Source organism: Equus caballus, chromosome 27 (genome assembly GCF_041296265.1).
Source record: "Equus caballus isolate H_3958 breed thoroughbred chromosome 27, TB-T2T, whole genome shotgun sequence".
Taxonomy (NCBI): domain Eukaryota; kingdom Metazoa; phylum Chordata; class Mammalia; order Perissodactyla; family Equidae; genus Equus; species Equus caballus.
The window spans coordinates 21,202,713-21,227,108 of NC_091710.1; the positions used below are offsets into that span (position 1 = coordinate 21,202,713).

At 47.3% G+C, this 24,396-nt stretch overlaps 1 protein-coding gene across 12 annotated transcripts in view; it reads left to right on the top strand.

The window, feature by feature from the left end:
* ANK1 (ankyrin 1) overlaps positions 1-24,396 on the top strand; it is a 207,559-nt gene that overhangs the window by 69,948 nt on the left and 113,215 nt on the right. The window contains exon 1 of one of the 12 annotated variants that reach the window (XM_070253375.1): positions 7,453-7,583. The exons of the other annotated variants lie outside the window; for them this stretch is intronic. Coding sequence (XP_070109476.1) covers positions 7,569-7,583 — 15 coding nt within the window. The 5' untranslated portion in view covers positions 7,453-7,568. Of the gene's footprint in view, positions 1-7,452; positions 7,584-24,396 lie in introns of those variants that run through there. 12 annotated transcript variants of the gene reach the window in all.

Consider the following 24,396-nt stretch of genomic DNA (forward strand, 5'->3'; position numbering starts at 1 on the left):
GGAAAATACAGTTATTTTTCATAAAAATACGTTATTTACGTTAATGTGAAATGGGTTTTTGTTTTTAATATTTTTTTTTGTGGAAGACTGGTCCTGAGCTAACATCTGTGCCCATCCTCCTCTAGTTTATATTGGGACGCCTGCCACGGCATGGCTTGACAAGCAGTAGGTAGGTCCATGCCTGGGATCTGAACTGGTGAACCCGGGGCCTCTGAAGCGGAGCATGCGAACTTAACTGCTGCGCCACTGGGCCGGCCCCTGAAATGGGCTTTTATGCTATATTCAAATGAATCAGAAAATGCTAGTTTTCAAAACTTTCAGTTTCAATTTCTAATATAGTAAATATTGATAGATATAACCCACATTTAAGAAAAAGCTCTATGGGGTCCTCAATTATGGTGTTTTTTTTTTTTTTAAAGATTGGCACCTGAGCTAACATCTGTTACCAATCTTCTTTTTTTTTTAAGTTCTTCTCCCCAAAGCCCCCCAGTACATAGTTGTACATTCTAGTTGTAGGTCCTTCTTGTTGTGCTATGTGGGACGCCACCTCAGCATGGCCTGATGAGCGGTGCCATGTCCGTGCCCAGGATCCAAACCCTGGGCCACCGAAGTGGAACATGCGAAGTTAACCACTCAGCCACAGGCCGGACCCCTCAGTTATGTTTAAGAGGTGAAGAGGTCCTAAGACCGAAAAGTTTGAGAGCCACTGTCCTAAATTTACCAGAATGAGTGGGAGTCTACCATTGGATTACTTTTTATTAACCAAATGTCCATTATTTAACCTCTTTAACCTTTTAATTCCCCCAGCTCTTCATGCCGAAATACTTTTTTAAATGAATGAGGTCACTTCTCTATTTTAGTGTTTTGCCTGAATGTAAGAATTTTGCAGCATTCTAGGCCAGTGCTGAGTAGATAAAGATGTACAGAGTTTAAGAGAATGGGAGTAAAGTTTTCAGATCTGTAATATGTTCTAAAAATATTGATCTCTTAACAAACTTATAGCCTGAATACACATATAATATTATATAAAGTAAATCAGTAGTCTCCCTCCCGTTTGGCCACTCTCTCTTTGAAAGACATGAGGACTAGATGATTTTGCAGATGACAATTAACCCATGTCATAGACAAACTGTTGCAGAGGATAGAAGAGGAAAGAAAGCTACCCAACTCATTTTATGGGGTTGGTATAGCATGATAAGAAAACTGAAGACAATATGGGAAAAGAAAGTGATAGGCAAATGTGGCGGTTTTAAAATACGTCCACAAATTCTTTGATACACTTCCCTTTGACAATTCCGTTGCCCTTGGGTGTGGGCTGGATTTCGTGATTCACTTCTAGCAAATAGCTTATTGCAGCAGTGATGACGTATGATGTCCAGACTCGGTCCTAGAAGGCTTGTGGCTTCTGCCTTGCCATCTTGGATCACTCTGGGGGAAGCCAGCTGCCATGTAATGAAGATACTCAAGCAGCCCTATGGAGATGCCCATCTGGTGAGGAACTGAGGCCTTTTGCCAATAGCCATGTGAGTGAGCCATCTTGGAAGTGGAGCCTCCAGCCCCAGTGAAGCCATCAGACAACTGACGCCCTAGCTGACATCTTGACTGCAGCTTCATGAAAGACCGTGAGCCAGATCACCCAGATAAGGCATTCCTGAATTCCTGACCTGTGGAACTGTGAAGTAATAAATCGGTGTATATTTTAAATCACTAAAACTCTAATTTGTTATGCAGCAGTAGCAAATTAGTACAACCAATAAAACTTATGAATGCGAAAATCCTATATAAAGCCTCACAACTCTGATTCAGTGGTGCTATATTAAAAGTAATACATTATGGCCAAGAAGGGTTTAACCCAGGAATGCAAAGATAGTTTAACATTAGAAAAACCTATTAATGCAATGCTTCACCTTCACAGAAAAGGAGAAAAAAACTTTAGTTTCAACATTCATTCATGAAGGTAACCTCCTTAACTAATAAGATATCCACGAAAACCTACACATCCATCATACTTAATGGTGAAGCTTTAAAAGCAGCCCCATTTAAGTCAGCAACTAGATAAATATGTTGTTGTCACTGCTTCCATTCAACAATGTTTTGGATGTCTTACCCAATGTAATAGAGCAAGAAAAGAAAAGAAGGGGTACAAAAGCTTCAAAAAGAGACCAAACTGTCCTTATTTGTGAATAATAATTGTCTACAGAGAAAACTCAAAGAGAAACACGGACACAAACTATTAGAACTAATAAAAAAGCTCAACAAAATTGCTGGCTACAAGCAAGATACAAAAATTAATAATATTCCTATACACTGTAATGACTGAATAAAAATATAATCAAATAAAAGATCTCACTTGCAATAGCATTAAAACTATAAGAAATCAAGGAATAAACCTAATAAAAATGGGCAAGATCTTTTTTGGAAAAAATTATGAAGTTATAAAACATTATTGAAGATCAGAATAGAGATACATTGTACCATGGATATACCATTAAAAGACTCAATATCATAAAGTTGTCAATTCTCTTGAAATTAATAAAATCTATATAATTGCAATCAAAATTCCTACAGAGTTTTTTTGTGGCATTTTCCTAAATGTACATGGAAAGGCAAAGGGCCAAGAGAAGCTTTGATACTTTTAGAGAGAAATGAGGCAAGGGGACTTATCTCATCGATATTAAGACTTATTACAAACAGTATTAAACTTATGATAAAGCAACAGTAATGAAGACAGTGATTTTGGCGCTGAGATAGACGCACAGGCCAATGGGTGGTAGAGAGAGCCCCCCAGATCCGTGTACATGCAGACTTAGCATGTGATGGAGATGGCACCGCAGCTCAGTGGAGAAGGGATGAATTGTTCAGTAAATGGTGCCAGGATTATCGACGATCCATATGGAAAAAATTAGAACTTAATCCACACCATGCATTAAAAATAAGTCAGGTGGGTTTAAAGACCTAAATATGAAAATCAAAACTATAAAATACTTACAGGAAGTCGTGTTTTGAGCTCAGAGTAGGAATGTAGATCTTTAACATAACAAAAAAGGACAAACCATAAAGCAAATGATTGATACATTTGACTATGTTAGAATGGACAACTTCTGTTTATCAAGACACTGCTTAAAAAAGCAAAGAGATGAGGGGCCGGCCTGTAACCAAGTGGTTAAATTTGCGTGCTCTGCTTCGGTGGCCCAGGGTTTTGTTAGTTTGCATCCTGGGCACGGACATGGCACTGCTCATCAGGCCATGCTGAGGCAGCATCCCACATGCTACAATTGGAAGGAGCCACAACTAAAAATACACAACTATGTACCAGGGGGCTTTGGGGAGAAAAAGAAAAAATAAAATCTTTAAAAAAAAAAAAAACGCATAAAGATGAGCTACACGCTGGGAGAAGGTATTTGCAATGCATGTACCTGAGAAATGATTAGTATCCAGACTATATAAAGAACTCCTACACCTCAGTAAGGAAAAGACAACAGAATAGAAAAATGGCAAAGAGCTTAACAGTAATTTCACAGAAGGTGAAAAATAAATGGCCAATAAGCATGTGAAGAGATGCCCAACCTCATGAGTAATCAGGGAAATGCAAATTAAAACCATAATACCATATCATTTTACACCCACCAGACTGACAAAAATTTAAAAGTCTGACAATATCAGGTGCTGATGAGCTTGAGGAGTAACTGCATACCTGCTGTCGGGAGGTCAGAATGAACAGCCAGTTTCAACAGCAGCTCGGCCTTATCCAGTGAAGCCGAAGAGGCAGGTCCGTCACAATTCAGTAACTGTGCCCCTGCCACCATCCCCACTAGACTAATCTCGCGCACGGCACCCGGAAACTTTTATAAGGATGTTCGTAGCGGTAATGTTCTAGTAACAAAAACCTGAAGATAGCTCAAATTCCATTAGCAGGAAAATGGAGAAATAATTTGTGGTGTTTGCATACAATGGAATACCTTACAGCAGTGAAAGTGAATAATCCACTCCTGCCTGAACCTCAGGAACATCGTGTTGCGTAAAAGATGAAAATAGCGGAAGAATCCATACCGCATAACTCCACTTATTCAAAGTTAGAAAATGTGCAAAACTAAACAGGACGTTGTTTAAGGATACATACAGAGGTGCTAAAACTAGAGAGAAGCTAGGGAATGAAACACGGAATTCAGGGTGGTGTTTACACTGTGGGGGAGGGGTGGAACATGAGTACCTGGCACCCTCTCTTCATTAGCGGGATCATGGGTACATCGCTGTCCATTTCATTATCTGTCTTTATGCCTTCCGATGGCTATAGATTTTTTTTTGATTGAAATTTCGTGAGACTGGTAAACACCAAATTCAGATTAGTCGTTACCTGTAGCATAGAGGGGGATGGGACCAAGGTGCGTTGCACAGGGGCTTCAATAGTATCTACAGTGTTTTATTTCTTCAAAACAATCTGACGCATGTGGCAAAATTTAATGAAGCTGAGAAGTGGGCACAGGAGTATTTGTACAGATATCTTCTGTAATATTCTATAATATAAACATTAAAGTAAAGGAAATATACATAGAGAGTCTGGAGGGCAATACATCAAGATGCTGGCTGTGGTCATGTTGGGGGCGCTGAGGGGGACTGAGATCATATGTAATACCCTCCCTTTTTCACATTTTTTCAGTGAGGATGTCTTACCACTTTTACGATAAAAAATCTATTAAAAACCTCTTTTATCGATTTATTTATCGTCTTCTAAAAATAGAACACCAAGACAAGAACACTTGAAACATTCAACAGATAGTCATTGAATTCCATACTTATTAAAGAAAGTGTGTTGGCTAACTGTGAATGAAATTAAAGTGTTATCCCAAAGCAAAATGGCCGACTCGGCCTCCAGAGCCTCGATCCAGACTGCCTGGGTTGGAAGCTGGCTCGGCCTCCTCTCAGGTAGGTTTTGTGATCTCCCTGAGCCTCCCTTTCCTCTGTGTAGACGGGGCCTAATGTTAGTGACTACCCCGCTGAGGGATTCTAAGGATTATCTGAGTGAACGGCAGGTGCTTAGAACAGTGCCGGGCACACAGTGGGCATGGGTAGGCTCTTGAACATCAATACACAAATGAAACAAAGAGGAGGGGCTCCTGAGGGACTGGGAGGGGTGGGGGCAGCAGAGTGCTGAATTTTCAAGGGACCCTCGCAATCCTGAAACAGCCCGGCCTTGCACGTCCCACATTGGGACAGCTTTTGTGGCTCCCGTTCAGAGATTAAGAGAAAAGAAAGGTGTGTGGCAGAGAAAGCTCTTGGGAGCAATCTGCTGACAAGGGAGTGACAAATAGCACTTCAACCCACATCACTCGATGTGCCCCTCCTTGGCCTGGCTGTCACAGGGAATGCTGCTCCAGGGGGTGCATTCGTGTCTCAAGCACATTGTGAGTCCAGTGCTTGCGTGACCGGCCCAGTTCGCCTTAGTCTAGGGGTTTGGTTTGCTCCCTGTGGGCCTGGCCTTTTTCCCCCTCGATGTACCTACGGGAGAGGAGCCTTCCGTTGCCTGGAGGGGCCTGGTTCTGGGGTTAAATTCGGAGGCGCCCAGCTCCCCAGACCTGGCTGCTGGAGTTTCAGGGCTGGGGACCTGTGAGGAACCATCTTGCTGCCGGAAGCACCACACAAGAGCCTGGCAGAATCAAGCCTGCATGACTGTCTGCTCTCGCTGAAGATGGAAACTACAGTTTCTCCTCACAGGGCATCTTCCCGATCGTTGCCACACTCCATGTTTCCTGGTGGCATTTTCTCCTCAGAGCTTGGGAACTCTGGAGAGAAAAATATTTCTCCTCTTTGCTGGATGGTGAAGTGGCTTCTTGCTCTTATCATCCTGCTGGTGACAACCATCGATCCATTCCAGAAACCTTCATTGAGCACACGCTCGGTACCAATTCCACCGCGATTCCAAACTCATTCCCACGCCTGAGCGGGGTGCAGGGCAGCACTCTGCCATCATGAACTAGCCTAGCCCAATCTTTGTCGCCAAATAAGACCCTGTGTCCTGTGGTCGGGTTCTTTGAAACCTCACATGCCTCACATGACCCGATTCTTTGACAATTCTTAGCATTCTGGCCCCCTCAAAGAAAAAAAAGCCATTGTTTTGAATTCTGTGCTTCAAAAGACATCTGCGAAGGACTTGTGCTATAATGATTGTGGTGGTTCTTTTTGGTCAAAATGTGGCCTAGAACCTGCTTTGCCCTCCCCACACCACGTCAGGCGCTGGTCTGCTCTGAGATGGCCCTCGCCTCCACTGGGGGACTTTCCAGCTGCTGTGGAAACACAGAGGGTGACAGAGCAGCCCTGGTGGCATTTTCCACGGCAGCTGTGCCCTCACAGCAGGGCCCGCTTGGATCTGTAGAAAAGCTCCGAAGCCAGGTGGCTGCCTGTCAGGGGGCCTGGACCAGCCTCAGCCCAGCGGGAGGCCAGAGAGACCCTTCTCAGGCAGGACTGAAGCCAACGGTGTTGACACACCTCTAGGATCGAAGACATGGACACATTTCATGTAAGTGGCAGCCCCCATCTAGGAGAGGCTGCTCCCGGGCCCAGGGGAAACTGTCATTCTCCAGGCCTCACATTTCAGTTTCTTTGGGTCATCTGTTCCCTCTGCCAGCCACCAACTGCTGTTCCAAGGCACAGTGTTCTCAGCAGATAAAGCCACTCTGGGCAGATGCCGCCTCATCCCATTGTGCGACGGATGGGTGTTGTAAGAGAAGCCTCCCCAAGCCAGGCCTGGAGGAGCTTGGCCTTTGACGGGCCCGCCTGGGCTCACTGGACAGCCCTGGCCTCCCGGCAGCCGCAGTGTGGGGAGCTGCCCTGGGCCCCCTTCCCCCCTAGCCAGTTTTGTGGTGACTCACCTCTGGTTCCCAGGAACATTGTTATTATTGGCCCCAATGTTATTAAGATTGTGCCCAGATTCCCTGCAAATCAGCAGTTAAGGAATGCAGGGGGCCCCCAGTGAAAGTATGTAAAAAAACAGAGGGCCAGAGCCAGGTGTCCTGCAGACCCAGGGCTGGTTAAACAGAGAAGGCCAGTGGCTCCCAGAGAGTCCTTTGCTGGTAGAAGGAACGCTGCCCTCACCTGGGGGCTCTATGTCCTCCAGGAGCCTCCTCCAGGCAGCCTGGCCTCTGGAGGACTGCTGCACCCCAAACTCAGCAGCAGGCCGAGGCGGAGAGGCTGGGAGCAGGTGCTCCTGATGCTCGCCTGCAGCACAGCTCTCCGAGGGGCTGCCCCTGCCTTGCTCAGGACCCCAAGGGGGCCCCTGGCAGGCACTGTGCTGGCTGGGGCATGGTGAGCGAGGCCACATCTCCCTCTGGGTTGAGCAGGAGCAGGAGCAGGCCAGGGTGCTCCTGTAATCTGGCCGCCTCAGGCGGGCACCTCCCCTCCACCGTGTGCTGGGCCCCCAGAGCCGATAGTCGGCCTCTGCTGCCGATAAGGGCCTCCTGCCCACAGATGTCCCAGGCCCCGGCAGAGGTGCGGTGCCTCTGGCAGCCCCAGCTGTTCCTCCAGCACGGCTGACTCTCGAGGAATCCTGCTTAAGGACCGGCCTGCCCTGCCAGATGGGCCTCTTCGGAGTGAGTTGTTGAGCGGCTGCTCAAAGGGGATGGGGTGGTGCTGGGAAAGGTGAGGAGCCAGGCAGGGGCTGCAGCCGTCCTGGGGGTGTGAGAGCCAGAGCTGTCTGTGTGCGCTCCCCAGGGCCTTGCACCCTGGGCTCTGTGCTTTACAATAACTTCCGTGCTCATTCGCCTTGTCGCTGAAGGTAGCAGGTGGCTGCTGCTTGACTCAATTAATCCAGTTCATATTTTTTACAGCCCGAGACTTGCTGTCAAATTGAGTTCCACCTACCTGGGTCTCTGAATTATGTTCTCTCTGCATTAGGGGTTGGAGAGAATAATCTTTGGATTGCATTCCTTCTGTCTGTCTATTGGGATTCTAGAAGATTTCCTTTGTACTAAGCAATGCATTTTCCAGGTGTATTATCACAGGCCAGTGGCCTTGAAGGAGAATAAGGGTACATGTAAGGGTGGGCTGCTCTGCTGAGGGGCCTGGGCCACCCCCATTTGGAAAGGGGCTTGCTGCTTTTCCCAAAGACCCACAAAAGCCAGTCGCCTCATTGTCACACCTTCTCCTTTCTTGAGACGGTGAACTTTGGATTTATCTTGCTAACTAGAGGGAGAAAAGCCTAAGAAAGAAGGGCAAAAAGTGGCTCTGGGAGATAGGGTCTGAAGGATATTTTTAAAGTGGTAATGGGTCCCCCCGCCCCATTCGCCCTGTGGTGATAGGATATATCGCTGTCTGGCAGCAGGGTTGGCTGTGCTGGTTTTCAAGTGTCGTGTGGCAGAATGAGTTTCCTGGTTTTGGCGGTGAGTTCAGAGGCCAGAGTTGGACCCCAGGCCACATGGTCAGAGGGACACCAGTGTGGTGGCCAGAGAGAGCGTCTGCTCTTCCACTCGTCTAAAAGTCTCTGGGTGAGAGGGAAACAATATTAAGCGGGAATTTCTTTTTAGTGATTTAGCATCTTCACAACATGCCCCCCTGAGGGGGCGGGGCTGTGGAGGAACTCGTGCCCCACACTTTTAGTCCACCAGCAGCACGGGCCAGGTGCAGTTCAGCTGAGTCTTGCCCTTTCACTGGGCAACCCTAGGCCGCAAGTGCCTAGCGAGTCTTGGAGGCTGTTCTTAATAGACCTCAGAACGCAGGGAAGTGGCTGAGCGGTCCATGGGACACAGGAACTGTCTCCAGACCCAAAACCAAGCCTGGTGTTTTGCAGGAATAAGGAATGGCTTATAAACGAAATGTTTAAAATTAGTGTGATTACTTTCACAGACCAAATAGCCTTGGGAGAGCCACTTTTCTCTGTGTCTGTTTCTTTCTCTGGAACTGGGCCTGCTGCGAGACTGACTCTGAAGCCATCAGAAGAGGAAACCAAAGCCTCGAGGGTTGTTTTTATAAGGAGGATCACCAGAGCAGCTGCCCCTTAGCTTCAGGGGCCAATTATAATTAGTTTTTAAACCCAAGTTACCACCTTTTACCCCAAAATGCTTTGGCCAGTGTCTTTGCAAGAATCAGCTGACTTATTTTGAGTTTCATCTAAGTGAAACATATTTAGAAGGGCAGGTTTTTTTGTTGCTGTTGACAAAAACTAAAAGAAAGAAAGGAAGAAAGATAATAGAGTGCTTTCTAAAGTTGGAGTGACTGAAAATCTTTGTCCTCAAGGTCTGTTCAACATTTAGCAAACATCCCTCACTGCCGGCCTGTGCTGGGCCTGTTGTCAGTGCAGGAGTGGAGCAGGGAACACAAAGGACACAGAGCCCTGCCCTGTGGGGCTTACCATCCCGACTAAACATAAAAGTGAAAGTAATGCGTACTCGTTTGTCAAAAGTGGGAAGTGCTGTGAGGCAGCCCTAAGAAGTGTGGGGAGGGCTGCACTTTAAATAAGGTGCTCCCAGAAGGCCTCAGGGGCGTTCACTCTGCCTGTTGATTTTCAAAGTTAGATTTCATGTGACCATGTATAAGGATTACAGTTGATGTCAAGAATGTTAAATATTAAACTTCGTTGATTGTCAGAAGCTACAGATTTCGGCTACATCACTGTTGACATGATACCTTAGAAGCCAGCAGAGTTTGTGATACTTGTATGTGTTGTCCGTGTCAGACTCCCAGGATGTTGGGTCGGAGGCTTTTCTTTCTGACTGGCCCAGTTGGTTGGATGACATCTTAGTTGGGGCTCTGCTCTGTGGGTGGCCAGGATTTCTTATGTCAAATTGCTGATGATTACACTTGTTCGTTATGATTTTTCAGGAAACTTTTGTAAGATAGCTAGTTCAACGTGTTATGGACACTGACAAACAGGATGATCTTTGTCAGCAGCATTCTTAAGAATAAAGAATATTGTTTTTCATATCTCCTAAAAAGAAAAACAAACCATTGATCAAAGACTTGAAGGAGAGAGCCATGCATGACTCTGGAATAGCTAATACAAAGGCCGTGAGGCAGCCGTGTGCTGTGGGGAGAACCAGGAGGTCAGCGTGGCCAGAGCAGAGAGAGGAGGGCAGGGGGAGGGGGGGGGTGTGTGTGTGTGAGGTCAGAGAGGTGGCAGGAGGAAGAGATTGGGGAGGGGTGGGATGCAGAACATATAGGGCCTTGAGCACCGCTGTAAGGACATTACTTCTCTCCTGAATGAGATGAGAAGCATCACACAGTCTTGGGCTTAGACAGGCACGTGATGTGATCTGACTTCTTCCTATACCTGTGACTTCCTCATGCCTTTGAAACCAAACTCCCAGGAAGGGGCTACCAAATGGAACCCCTAACACGCCTGTGTGGCAAGCAGAGTTCTCTGTGAACTCTAGTGCAGCTGTCTCAGCCGGGTCTTCTCTGGGGCACACAGGGCTGGTTGCCGACGTAGCTACACATGTGTTTCATGGCCACACCTGCGTGTTGATGCTGTCCCACTCCCTCACACTCTCCAATTTAATGAGAAAATAAGTAGTGCCCCAGATGCTCTTTACCTAAAGAATTACCATGGGTGAAATTAAAAAGGAACCGGAAGCCACTATAAAATTATAATTTGAGTGTAGTCCAGCAATTTGTAATCACAGCTGCTGCTGATCCTTGGTTGTTCCCTTCGGACCTTGGCGTGGATAAAGCAGACGAGTTCTGGAACACTGGCCGTCAGGAAAGCTTATGGGGGGTAAGCATGTGACAGCAGAGTTGCCACAGAGGGGGAACATGGAATTTGCTCTAAGTTTTAAATAAGCAGTAATGGTCTTCCTGGAGGTGGTCCTGCTCCCCAGGATTCATTCTTTACGTGTGACCAACGTGGTTCGTAGCACAGCGAATCTCGCCGTGTCACTCCCCTGCTCTCAGTCTTCCACGGCTTCCTGCTTTTCTCAGGAAAGAGTCCACACTCCTTACTGGGACCCTCCTGCCCTGGCTGCCCCTCTTTCCAGCCCTGTTTGCTATTCCACACTCCCACGAGAATGGAAATTCTGGAAATTTTTATATTATAATTATCTCCACATGGGGGACTTGTGCTTGTCTTGTTCACTGTTGTATCCTGAGCACGTCGCCCAGGCCCGGCACACAGGAGGTGCTTGTTAACTACTGGTTGCGTTAATGAATGAACCACCAATTCCTTGCAAAGCCCCCACCCCCACCCCCTGACTGATTCCTGCTCACTGGTTTGGTCACTAATCTGCAGTTGAAAATCACTGCTCTGGTGGATTGTGTGTATGACTTTTTAGCTACTGTGCACTTCGGATCTTTTTAAATCCACATGATAGTTTCCCCATCCTCTGAACTCTCCTTGCACTTCATTGGATTCTCCCTTAAGGCCCTTCTCCTTTTCTGCATCTTTCCACGTATTTCCTACAAGCTGGGGGCGCCGGGAGGAGGGCAGCAACCCCACTGACTCATCTTTGAGTCATTTCTCCCGTTTTCCCCCCCGACATCGACCGAGGTCTTGAACATGGGGCTGAAAAAATATATTTGTTAAATGAAGCAATTTAAAACCAATGAGTGAGTCTTAGCTCTTGCTTCTCCTTCATTTGCTGAAAGTGCGAGCACTGACTCAGTGTTAGGAGTACGTTGGGTCGGTTGTTTGCAAAGTAAGTCTCCAAGCGGGCCCTGTGCAGAAGTTGGCGGTCACAGCCTAATGCCCCAGCTGGCTGGGTATCCCAGCTTCTCTGACACGCCCAGTGTGGACTGAGGTCGGTGTGAATGGGCTCAGGGCAGTTTCGGAGTTCATCATTTTCTGACAGGCAGTGACAACCAATTAAAGATCTAGTGAGAAATAGAATTGTTTCCTCCCTTGCCTCGCACTCACCCTTGACCACTACGGTCCCTCTGCGGCTCACTTTCCGAGTCAAGGCTGATTTATCTCCTGAATTTACTGCCACAGCACCTGAAGGAAGGCGCATTAAGGGAGGAAGCGGTCCCACTGCTAATGGGCCTGACCAACCAGCTGCTGAAATCTGTCAGCCCGGAGGGGAAGGCGGTGCGGGATGGAGACACGGTGGATTGCTTGAAGGGAAACTTGTTTAGGGACAGATTAGTAAAAACAAAACCAGCAGACCATCCCTGCCCCCAGCCCTCTCTCCTATCCAGGGCTGGCACGTGAGTTGCCTCCTGAGACAGCTGCAGGCACTAGCTGTCTCCAGGAGACAGAGAAGGCAGAGGGAGCCTGTCTGGCCTCCCCAGGAGGGTATTGGTCAGAATACTGCTCTGCCCTTTCCAGGAGCGGATTGTGAAGCAACATTTTGTAAGAGAGCACTTGGTTTCAATTTCCTTTGGAAAGCTAGTGCCTATAAAAGCTGAAAAGAAGCTGGCTCTCGTCCAGCCCTTCCAGGATCAAGGGTGATTATGATTTGCAAACAATGGAATGGATTCCAGCTACTCAGAACACCCATTCTGGGCACCACGCCCTTTCCCACTGTGGCAGCCTCTCCTCCTGCTGGGGGGCGGTGGGTCACAACCGTACCTGAGGTTTTTCTTTTCTCCAAAGGGAGGGAATGGTGAGGGGTGTGTCATCTCTAAGTCCCTCTGGGGCTGGCTGACTTTCTGTCAACATGGTGTGATTTGAAGGTCCCATCGGAATCTGCTAGTCTTCCAACACCTTCACCACTGCTCTGCTGTGAGGCCTGGAGTTCCACCCTTCGAGATTATTCCTTAGGTTCTTGAAGGGGTTTTGCTCTGTAAAAGCCTTCTATTAATTGCATACACTTAAGCCTTTAATAACAGGAGCTGGAATCTTACAGATGCAAGGAACTAATTCTTATCTTCTGGGATTAGTCTAGGATTAGACCAAAGCAGGGAGTGGAATTTAGGGCAGGTCCCTGGAATGGGACGAGAGGAGCTTAAGGTGCTGGTTCAGTGGTGATGAGGGTAAGAAAAGCTCCCTCCCTTACTTAGGACAGTGACTGGGCCAAAGATGCCTTCCTAGATATTCCTGTATCCTAAGATCTGGGTTCCAGGCAATTTGCCCGTCACAATGTGGCACATGCAATTTCATAAGTGACGTTGGACTGAAAGTGGAAATAAGGAGTGGTGATGGAGGTACTCAGATTCTGAGTGCCCTCCTTGGGCATGTGCTGTCCGGGTGGCCATGGGGTCAGCCCAGGAGTTGGTTGGCCCCGGGGCCCGGGGTTAATAAAACCTTGCGTCTCCACTAGACTTTCAAACGCTGTGCAGAATAATACAGTTTTACAATGTACCAAGCATAGCACTTTCTTTGCACACTTCATGTGATATTGAAAGCACTCTGTGAGGTAGATATTGTCATCCTCGCTTTCCAGATGAGGAAACAGGCTGAGCAGTTGATTAACTGGCCCAAGTCTCACAGCTAGGTTCCCAACTCATGTCTGCCTCCTGACACCCTTTCCAGATGGCATCCTTGGAGCAGCTATGAACCAGCCCCACACCTTCGTTTCCTCATCTATAAACTGGAGACAGTCGTAGTTGTCCTAGAGTTGTTGTGAGGAGTGCCTGAGATTGGAGCATGGCATGGCAGGAAATGTTGGTTATTATAACTTTTTTGGAATCACACATTCTTCTCTAGGTCAATAACTTTCAAAATTTTAAGAATTTGGTAATTTAAAAAATATCTTTCTATCTTCAACATACCTTCAACTCAGGTCAACAGAGTTTATTGAATCGGAAACGAGAATAAATGCCCTTAAGAAGTGGTAAGTGGGAGGCTGGAATGGGGAAGAATTATTTCTGCTTGTCAGGAGAACAAGGGGATTTGTCAGGGGAGCTTCGCAGAGGGAGAGAGCTTTGAATGGGCCTTGAAGAATCAGGAGAGTTTCACAGAGTTTGAGAAGGCGCTGGCAGCAGAGAAAGCGTGATCCAAAGTATGAAATGCATAGTGGTGCCTCGGGTGGCCGGGAAAGGCGCGTGATGCAGGTGTTTAGAGACAGGTAGGTGGTGGACACGGTGGTTGATGAGGATGAAGAGGTAGGCAGGGGCTAGACTGTAAAAGCTTCTGAACGGCAGCCTGAGACTTTGGACTTTATTCTGCAGTGTGGGGGAGCCAGCAGAGGGTTTTGAGTGTGAAAACGTCACGATCAGAATGCTCACTCTGGCAAGGTTGAGGAAGAGCGTCATCAGAGTGCCAGGGAGTGAAAACTGGCTGGAAGAGTATTGCTGTTCTCCAGGTGAGAAGTGATGGGGTCCTCATGAAGGGGACTGGCAGATAGTTAACACTATTGAGTAACTGCTGTGTACCAGCCACGATGCTATGTGATTTCACACCTCAGCTCATTTAATGCTCACAGCAGCCACACAGGAATTACCAGTCATGTTACAGATGAGGAAACTGAGTCTTGTGCAGTCAGGAAGAGCAAGGAAATAAGGTTGTTGTCTGGGGTTATCTGCAGCCTGCTCAGGAGGGAGCCCCCGTGGCCTGGGATCTGGTCCTACGCTTGTAGTCTGAGTAACTTGATTTTGAGGCACAACCAGAGAACAGCAGATTTGGGAACTGACAACCCTAATTGACTCACAGAAGTGGTGTTGACATCGGCCTGCCAACGTTAAAATGAGAGCTAGGCCTGCTGTGGTCCTCTGCTGTTCTTTCGTGTTTTTGTTCACTTGTCTTCTCTGGTCAGTGAATTCCATCCCGTTATGAAAATCAAAATGGCGAGTCGGTTAAAACCATGTTCTGTAAGCATGCGATCAGAGAAGCAGGGGGTGAAATGCTCTTGAAGAATGTGTCATCAAGACTGTGGTAAGGCCTGATGAGCCATTCATGCCCCACAGCCAAGAGCATCGCATTTGTTACAAATTGCTGATTAAACAACATGGGAATAGAAAATGAGTCTCATTGCCGTGTCAACACCAATCTGATGTGTAGCAGCTGTCTGGAATGCTGTGTCAAGAGAGATTTGGGAACTCTTCGGCTTACAGGCAAGAATCTGTGATAAATAAGCAACCTCTGCTGGGGCGCCATGTCGGGGAGGGCTGAGGTATTAGTTGGAGGGTTACGGTAGCCATTTCTGGGCCATTGTTGTTTTTCTTTTTCTTCTGTCTCCTTCTTCACTTGAGCTATAATCAGATGAGCCATGTTCTGACTGCTATTTATTTGAGAGACATCCAATCTTTCAAGGAGACTTCTGAAGCTAACTGGTGTTGTGTATTATGTGTTGATTTTGCTGGTTAGCTCTCAGAAAGTAATGTTATATCACATATTTCAAGTTCCTTATCTTTGCTAGTTACCATTATCAGGTTCTGGGGGACTGAATTCAGATCAGAGAGCCAGGAAGAGGCAGTGTCTTCATTCAGACATAGGCCTGTGTGAGCACAGAGCCGAGCTCTTCCCCTTCCCTGCCATGAAGCAATGGCAATGGAGGTCTTTTCATGGCCGGATGTGTGTGAATTGCCATTCAATATCACCTGTGAGGTTGGAGCTTTCCAACTCAACTTACCCCAAGCTTTTGATATAATCACTAACAAACCTTGACTGTTGGCCTCCAGGCTGGGCCTACCCCTCCACTCCCATCTCTCTGTGCCAATCGAAATTCTACCCATCCTTTGGGCCAGAGAAGTTCCCACCATCATCTCCAACTCTTGCAGCTCTGCCCATCCTCTGGTCCCCTTAGGCCATGGCCTCGTCTAGCAGTTGATCCATCTCTGCTTTGGGAAGGCTGTGGCACTAAATGAATACTTGTGGAGTTAAAAAAAATGAATGAGCATTGCACACCAACTCTGACGTGTGTGTGTGTGTGTGTGTGAGAAAAGTGGAACAGTCTCCAGGTTGCTGCACTGAACAATTAAATGGGGCTTGTTCCACCACTGCCTTTGTTCCTCTCCTCACGGAATCCCTCATCAGAACAGCCTTTTGTTAAAACTGCCATCTTAGATGTGGTTAAAAAACATTTGCAGATGGAGTGATGAACTGGTGTTGGGAGGTTTGGATTTTCAGTCTCCACCTAAACTGTCTTCATATGGGGTTTTGAAAAACCACTTAGTTTTGAATGTCCTTGTTTCTCCCTTTGAAAAATGCGATAATTGCACTTGGCATTGATGACCACACAGGAGTTTGGGTCAAGTGCTGAGTTAGTGTTGGTAGGTTGATCTGAATGTCTCAGGCACAGAGCGATATTTAAATAGATGCTCCAGGATCAGGATAACTGTACCGAGCCCTTTCTCTCTGCTTCATTCATTCGCAGCCTGGCTGTTAGGAACTTCATCTCTAGCCTTTGAATAAATAGGATATATTTGGAGCAAATAGTGCACGGTGCAGCCTTAAGTTGTTGACTAAGGCTCTTTGCTTTGATCGTGTGCATCTCATTTTGTTTGCTTGTGTACCAATAAAGGTGCGCCCTGCTTAGAGACAGTTGATGACTAAACTGGAGGAGTCTCTCTCCAGGGACTCCCATGGCTCAGTGCGGCTGCTCTCCAGGCAGCTCTCAGGGCCCAGGGGCAGCGTGCAGGGCTGCCTGTAGACACCCTTCTATCATGCCTTTCACATATGGAGGCACGCCTCTGAAATTTTCCTAACTCCCTTATCGCCATGATGACTTGCCCTCACTCCTATTCCTTCGGAGTCTTGCTCTGGAGCATTTTCCAAGCTGATAAGTAGTCACTGAGCACCTGAGATGGGCAAGGTCTGGTGGTGCTGCAGATATGAAGCAGCCTGGGGTGGCTGCTCTTAAAGAACTCACAGCCTGGAAGGGGAGATGAGGCACATACATAAACTGCTATAATCCCAAAGAAGAAAGGAATCTGCTGCAAGGGATAAAAGGCTTTGGAAATTCAGAAGAGAGAGAGAATATTGCAAGCAGAAGAAATCAAGGGAAGTTCCAGGGAGACAGTACCTCCAAGTTGGCTGTAAAGGACAGATCTCATGTAGGCAGTCGAGAACGGAGTGGGGAACACGGAAGGGCACCCCAGGGGGAGACGACAGCATGAGGAAAGACCCTGACTGATGGGTGCCTTTCCAGACTGGTTCAAGGCAGGAGAATAAGACAGGTCTGAGATCAGACAGGAAATTCAGCTGGAAAGTGGACCAGGAGGGGCCCGGGAATGACCTGCCAGGGCATTCAAAGGACCTGGACAGCAGTGAGGAGCGATGGAGGGGTTAGAGCTGGGGAATAGCAGGGTCCTGGCTGTGGTTCAGGAAGATGACTCTTCCACCACTGGGTAAAGTTCATGGGAGGGAGCTTGGAGGCAGGGGAAATTCGGAGGTGGCTGCTGAGTGGGTCAAGTGAGGAGCAATGAAGACCTGATCTAAGGTGTTAGCATTAAAATGGAGAGCAGTGGGTGAATGCGAGCCATCAAACTGAGAAGAGGGAGCTGTCACTAACACTTCCTGAGCCAGGCCCTGTTCTGAGAATTAGAAATGAGTAGTTACTCATTTAATCCCTATCATGGCCCTATGAGGTCATTGCATGTTAAGATAAGGAAACTGAGGCACAGAGAGATTAATGTGCTCACAGCTACATAGCCAGTATGCAATGGAACTAGAATATGAAGCCGGGAAAGTGGGCCCCTGGAGCCTGGCTTCTGAGCCAGTACCTTATTCTGCTTTCATATGAGGGGCAGAAACAGGAGACTCAGGAAGAAAAGCAGGGGCTGGCAGGGCTGGCATCACTCCTCCCAGGTCATGTGGTGGCATTTCACATGGAAGTCCCTGGAGTCCACCGGCCAAATGCTTGATTCCAGGGTGCAAGTATTTGGCCCTGTGGCAGGACTGCCGCAGGCCCACCTTTTGGACCCTTCCTATCACCCCCCGCCCATTCCTTCAACAAAGCCTCCCTGGACCCACTGTGTGCAGGGCTGTCCCCTGGACTCTCAAAGCCAAAAGCAAACCACCTCAATAAGCGTGTGCACATCGAACTCAACAAACAGACGCAGCACATTTGCAACAATCCCCAGGAGCTCTCTCTAAGTGTCTAGCTCCCAAGTGCATGGCAAAATTATGATACATAAAAACTTTCGTGGACAGCAAAAAAAAAAAAAAATGCTTTGAATAGATTCGGATATACTGTACATACTAAAAGTATCTAAAAAGGTTTCCAATTTTTCCTTTGCCCTTCGTATTTTCAGTGAATTTAATGACAAACGTCAGTCAGCTAAAAAAATATCTGTGTGGTGGTGGTGGCATTGAATTGTATTCCAGGGCTTACTGCAGAGACGAAATGTGGTATACCAAAGTTCACATGAACAAAACAGGAAAGTTATGGAACTTATTAATAATATCCCAAAGGATATTTGCTTTAAGAAGGAATTCACTAAATACAGTTAGCTATTGCATTAAAGTTTTTTGTTTTCATATTATCAGTTCCTGGGGGCCACGGAGGCCGGAGAGGGGTGGTTAGGGTGAAAGAGAGCAGGGCAGAGAACTACAATGAAGTGTTATAAGGCTTAGCTAGCTGGAGATCAGTCAGAGGGAAAATCACCAACCTATCAGGAAATGTGTTATGTGGAGGAAAATAAAGAATTTTAGAATCAAATACCATTGGGGCACGTTGGCTTAAACACCGCTGATCAAGTTTTCCTCAAGATTGCCATGAGCTGTAATGTGCTCCCTTGTTTTGTGAATCTCTAAGGATAAAGTCTGCATTTCCCATGTTTACTAGCCCAGTGCACCCTTGGCGTGGAGTGGGTGACATAGCACAGGACTGGTGTTCCTGGGAACACGCTTTGGGAAATGTGGTATCAGGTTGCATTGAGAGGGTGGTGTTCAGATTTTCATTTTAGGAGAGACCTTGACAACTGGAGCATATATGTAGGCAGGAAACCACCAAGGAAAGAGATATGGAAGTGTGGCTGGGAGAGAGATCCAAGGAGCAAGGGAGAGAAAAGACTAGAGAGTCTGAAGGAAAGTCTCTAATTGTCACCAGGGTGCCACTGGTGAGAGAAGTTTCACACCATGGTGTTCCCAAGGTCAGGACAAAGTAAAGGGTGGGTAGAAGTCACAGGAAAGCAGATCCCAATTTTGTATGAGAAAGAACTTTCCAACAATTAGGATTCTCCAAAGAGGAAAATATCTGATCAAGAATAGTCCTGTCAGGAACTTCCAAGGAAGGACAGTTGTGTGGACCAGGAGTAGGACTTCGATGACCTTGGCACTGACAACCTTGAATGATGTGATTATAAGATAGAAAACACAAAGGGGAGATGGGGTTTGGTTAACGAAACCCCATGTGCTGCATTCACTTGAGTGCGGTTACTTTGCTAAGGGTTGACTAATCTAAACTCTGGGTTAATTTCTTTCTCCTGGGTCTGTGGGGCCTCGAGAGTTTGCATGGTTGCCTTAACAGCTCTCTGTGGAAATGAGAAGATCATTCAATCAGGGGAAATGGATTTGGGATGAGCAAAGGAGCTCTTTCCGGTGTGGATATTTTCGGAATGCCTATACCATTTAGTATATGCAGGAGTTAGAAATCTTGGGACTTTCTGATCAGCTGGTGTCTAATGATCAAGTCAACAAAATACTTGAAATTTTATAAGCTGAAAAGGATGGAATTCTTTCGTCTAATTTGGGATCCAGATTTATATCTTGTTTACTTAGATTTGCATAAGTGATTAGAAAGGCCCTCATTCCAAAGGTGTAAGATGAAATAAAAATTAATTTATGCAATGTACTATATTTTGATTCAAGTAAAATGCTTAGAGTTTGATTCACCAAGAATCCAAGACCACCTGAGGTGGTTCTCCACCGGCACACCTCTCCCTCATGGTGATAGGAAATATTTGGGGGTCAGAGAGGGCCTTAAAGATATTTAGGGTCACGTCCCAGGATGCAGCGCTGACTCCCTCAGTATGATGTTCCCACTGGGAAATAAGATCTCATTTTGTGGAGGTGGAAACTGGCGAGCAGAATGGTTAGGTGACTTGCTTGCAGTCACTCACTCCACTTGTTAGTGGCAAACAGATACAGGGACAAACATGGAGGGGTGACATTAGGAGGCCTGAGAATAGCAGCTTCACTTTCCTGGTTTGAAATACCCACCAAAGAAACACCAGGCATAGATTCACCCGACACAGGTGGGCTTTCCTACCACATACCCAATTTCTTTTTGGCCCGGAGAGTTTGCATGTTTGGTTTAACAGCTCCCTGGGAAATAATCCTTCTTCCATGGGGCAGTCCCATAGCAGGGGTAGACTTTCTCAGAACTGGAGTGGGCTGGGGGACAACTTACGATCTGGGATAAGAGGGCATGACAGACAGGTCCCATTGCTGAAGGGCTCTGGGGCCCTTCGCTAGTCCCCGGTGGGAAGAGGCTATTGTAGGCCATATGAACAGGCTCCTCTCTCTAAACTAAGGACTCACCAAGTAGTGACTGAGCTCCTGTTTTGTGCCTAGCCATTTAAAATCCCAATGACTTAAATCCTTGGGTTTACTTAGCTCTGATCCCAATTTGGCCAGAGTTCTTTCTGGCTGCTTTGTCCTTCAGCTTAGTTTAGATGGGGCCAGCCACCAGGCCCCAGCCGGCTGCCTCATGCAATTGAGTTGCAAACAGCCGTGGATCCCTCAGCCCCCACTCGATTTGCTCCTTTGCCCCCAGCACTTGTTCTCTCCCTAGTCCTGGACTCTGGGATTGGACCTGCAGTTGATGTCTGCCCCCAGCCCCTCTTGGCCTTGGAGACCTTGTGCCCTCGCCTCCCTGCCCTCGCTTTCTGTACTTGGTTGGTTCTTGCTCTCTGTGTCCTGAGCACATTTCTTCCCAGTAAGGGCAGGGAGAAGGGGTCATCACTCCGGGGGTGAGGTTGTGGAATATGCTGGACTAGAAGACAGAAGACTTAGTTTCTGGTCCTACCTCTGCCATGACCTGTAACCTTGAGCCAGTCACTTCATCTTTCCAGACCCAGATGAGGGGTTGTTCCCAGGTCCCGAAATCAGTGCCTCTCGAGCTGCAGTCAGAGCCTGTCCAACACTTCCTCTCTCATTGGGGTTGGTGATCATTGCAGCCTATCCCTCTGCAGAAGACAACGGCAATGTGGGAGGTGGAAATAGAAGGGGTTGGGGGAGGCAGGAAGTGTGGTGAGATCAGAGCCCGAGCACCCAAGGCTCAGAGAGCCTGGAAAGGTGGGTCCTGCTGAGTCCCTTCCACCTATGACCCCTGGGGTGCAGTTCTCAAGCTGAGGGCACTCAGCACAACTGCTGGGCGGGGGGATGGTTCCTGTGCTATCCTGCCAAAAAGGCGTCTCTGGGATGGCACAGCATGTTGTCCCTCCAGTTAGGGCAGGACCCCTAGGTCCTGGCTGAGGGGCTTGTGGATGGCCCAAAGCTTGCTGATTGTCCAGGAAATGCAGAGGGCACAGGCAGGTTGAGGTGGTCGAGGAGATTTGGGCCAAGAAAACCTCCGACTGGTTTTCATCTCCTCTCTCGAGCTTTCCAAATGGAGTCCCCAGTTAAAACAGAAAGGGGTGGCTTTCTTCCCAGAGAGGGATACTTTGCACCAGTGTAGAAGAACAGGGCAGAGATGTTTCTCTTTAGTATTTCTAGTTAGGGATTTCACCAATGTTCTAGTGAGGCACGGTTATAAGTTAAATGCCAAAACCACTCGATGTGTGTGTATGCGGGATGTTCTCTCCTCACCCTCAGCGGCCTGGACTCTCTGTAAGTAATCCGTCTAGTCAACTCTAATACGTCTGACTACAGAAGACAGGGGGTCCAGCAGCCCTCTGCCCTCCTCACCGTCCTCCCCTCACCCGGCCCCAGCCCCCAGGAGCCTAACACCCTCCGACTCACTGTCTCAATGTCTGAAGTTGCCCGGACAGTGATGATACACACACATGTGCGTGCACACACAGGCATGCGTGCATACACATACACATGTGTGTACACACACACATTCCCTCAAAGTGGCCTGGACACGTACTGGAGCTACCCAGGCCTCGGACTCCAGGAAAACCATTACCTCTGGGCCCGAAAGCATCGAGCCACTTGGGTGGGAAGAATCTAGTGCAAGAGAAGAGTCTGCTCCGCTCCCCTCCCCCTGGGCGGGGTGTGGGAGGAAGTCTCATCCGGGGAGGAGAGGAGGTAAGTGCAAGGCTACAATAATGAGTCACTCAGGTTAACTGAACAAACTCCTACAGGGCATTTGAAAAATGCTAGTGCCATATATGAATTCAACCAGAGGCCAGGAAGAAATTGAAAGATAGTAGTGAAAAATCGAGAACGTGTGAGCGTGGCCTCCTGTCGGGTCTGGTTAGCTGGCAGCATGCCAGGGAGTCCCGGGGGGACCCGAGAGGCCTATTTCAGCTGTTTGTGACTTCGGCTTCCCTGGTTGGCCTGAGTACAGGGCAGGCACTTAGCAGATGCAAAGTAGTAATTAGAGTAAGTGGCCTGGACCAGCACTGCTGTGGAGCACACCGCGCTGCCCTGCGAGAACAGAGGACTTCCCGGGCTTCCTCTCATCTCTTTCCCGGGCAGGCCTGACGTCTCTTATATTTATTGCTTCCTCAGAGTCCCAGGCTTTCTATCCTTCCACAGCCTCAGCCTCCACTAGCGCAGAATGCTTACAACAGCAGGCTGGGCTCCAGATTGAGTTCAAATCCTGACTCTACCACTTATATGTTATGTGACCTTGGGCAAGTTTCTTAACCTCTCTGTGCCTCTGTTTTCCAGCCCTGAAATAAGGACAATCAGAGCACCTACCTTCTAAAGTTGCTGTGAGGATTAAATGAGCTAACACTTGTAAAATGCTTGGAACAATGCCTAGCACATAGTAAGCCCCCCCAAAATGTTACCTATTCTTGTTTCTTTTAGTTCCTCCACCAATGCTTCTAACCTCTAGTCCCACGGCATCAGAAGATGCGTTGATTCTGCAGGTGTAGAGCAGGGCATTGCAGACCCAGCAAGAGGTGTATGTGGGTGATGGGAGAGGGGTGGTGGAGGGCGCTGGAGTGTTCCTTGACTGCGTCAAGTTCGCCTCTCACAACCTGTGCGATTCCAGATACCACCAGGTCCATTCCTTCCCGCCTTCAGGCCTCTGCTCCAGCGTCAGCTCCTCAGTGAGGCCTCCTATACATAACCCTGCGTCTCGCATCACTCTCTGGCCCTTTTCCTGCTTGATTTTTCTTTATGGCACTTGCCACTTCCCTGTGGAATAGATATCTTATTGCCCATCTCTCCACGTCCCCTCTCTCCCATTGTCTGTCTGTTCAGTGGTGGATCCTGGCACCAACATGCACACAAATATTTTTTGAACAAATGAATGAATCTAACAACCATCACGTCATTTTTCTCTTTGCATAAAATCTTTGTGAGGGATGGAAACTCCCTTCAACCTCGTGGCAGGAGTCGTTTAAAACTTTCAAAGCTGTGCTATCGTTAGGAATGAGTTATTCTTTTACACAATGTTTGCACAATTTCCTAGAGTACGCATATTTGTTTTGTTGCCTAACGTATATGTTTTTAATTTTCACGTGTTTGTTTCTGGATCCACATGTTCTGTTGGAAGCACATGTCCTCTTTATTGCCTAGAACCAAGCACCTGGGACACGGGGGCACCAAAAGAGGTTGGTGGTGTTGAAATTGATCCCCATGACTTTCTAGAAACTGGCATTCCTTAAGGTTTGGTTCCAATCTCACTGCTCGATGAATGATTGCCCTGAGTGCTGTATCCCCCTCACACCTCAACCCTTCCTTTGAACTCCTGGCACTTCTGGTTGGAACCTCTCACTTGGTTTTCATCATACGCTGCCATGGGCCATCTCTTCAGCTCTTGTCTGACTGACTCTAGCCCTTGTACTGTTCTATTTATTTCCCACGGAGCTATATCTTTCACCTTTACTAGTTTGCAATCTTGCCCTGGGTAGGACCATAGAATATACTTATTTGTGTCTGCCATTGAGTTTTTAGATTGTACATGACAATGCAACAGTTCACATTTGAATGGAAGAATAAATGAATGAGGAGAAGCAGACCTATGAGTACCACCAAGCCTTGTATTGATAATGTAGCTCTCTTACCCTCACCCCAAAAGCACTTGAGGGACTGAAGGCTGATGTAGATACTGGCAGTGATGTTCCTTTGGAAACATTTGTTGATTGCCATCTTTGTATCTTGTTTCTGAAATCCTGGAAATGTTTCTCTCTGGAGGCTATGAACCAGCTCAGTCATTACAGAAACGATAATGACTTTTCTAGCGATCCTTGATTCACTGCCCATTTCTCTCATTCTTTCTCTATACGAAGCACTCCTTTATTTAAGAGTTCAAGGTCGGGGTGCTGAGAAAGGTCATTTTGAAAAGTAGCTCATGGAAGTGGATTTCAAGGTTGATTTTAGAGTAGAAACAAGGTCCTTACTTGATAAAGTCATAAAATTTTAGAGATGCAGGGAACATCAATACTTCAATAATGTTTTATTTCTTTAAAAAGATATGAAGCCAAGATTTTAAAAAGAGACCATTTGGCCATGCTTCATCATTGTGCAGA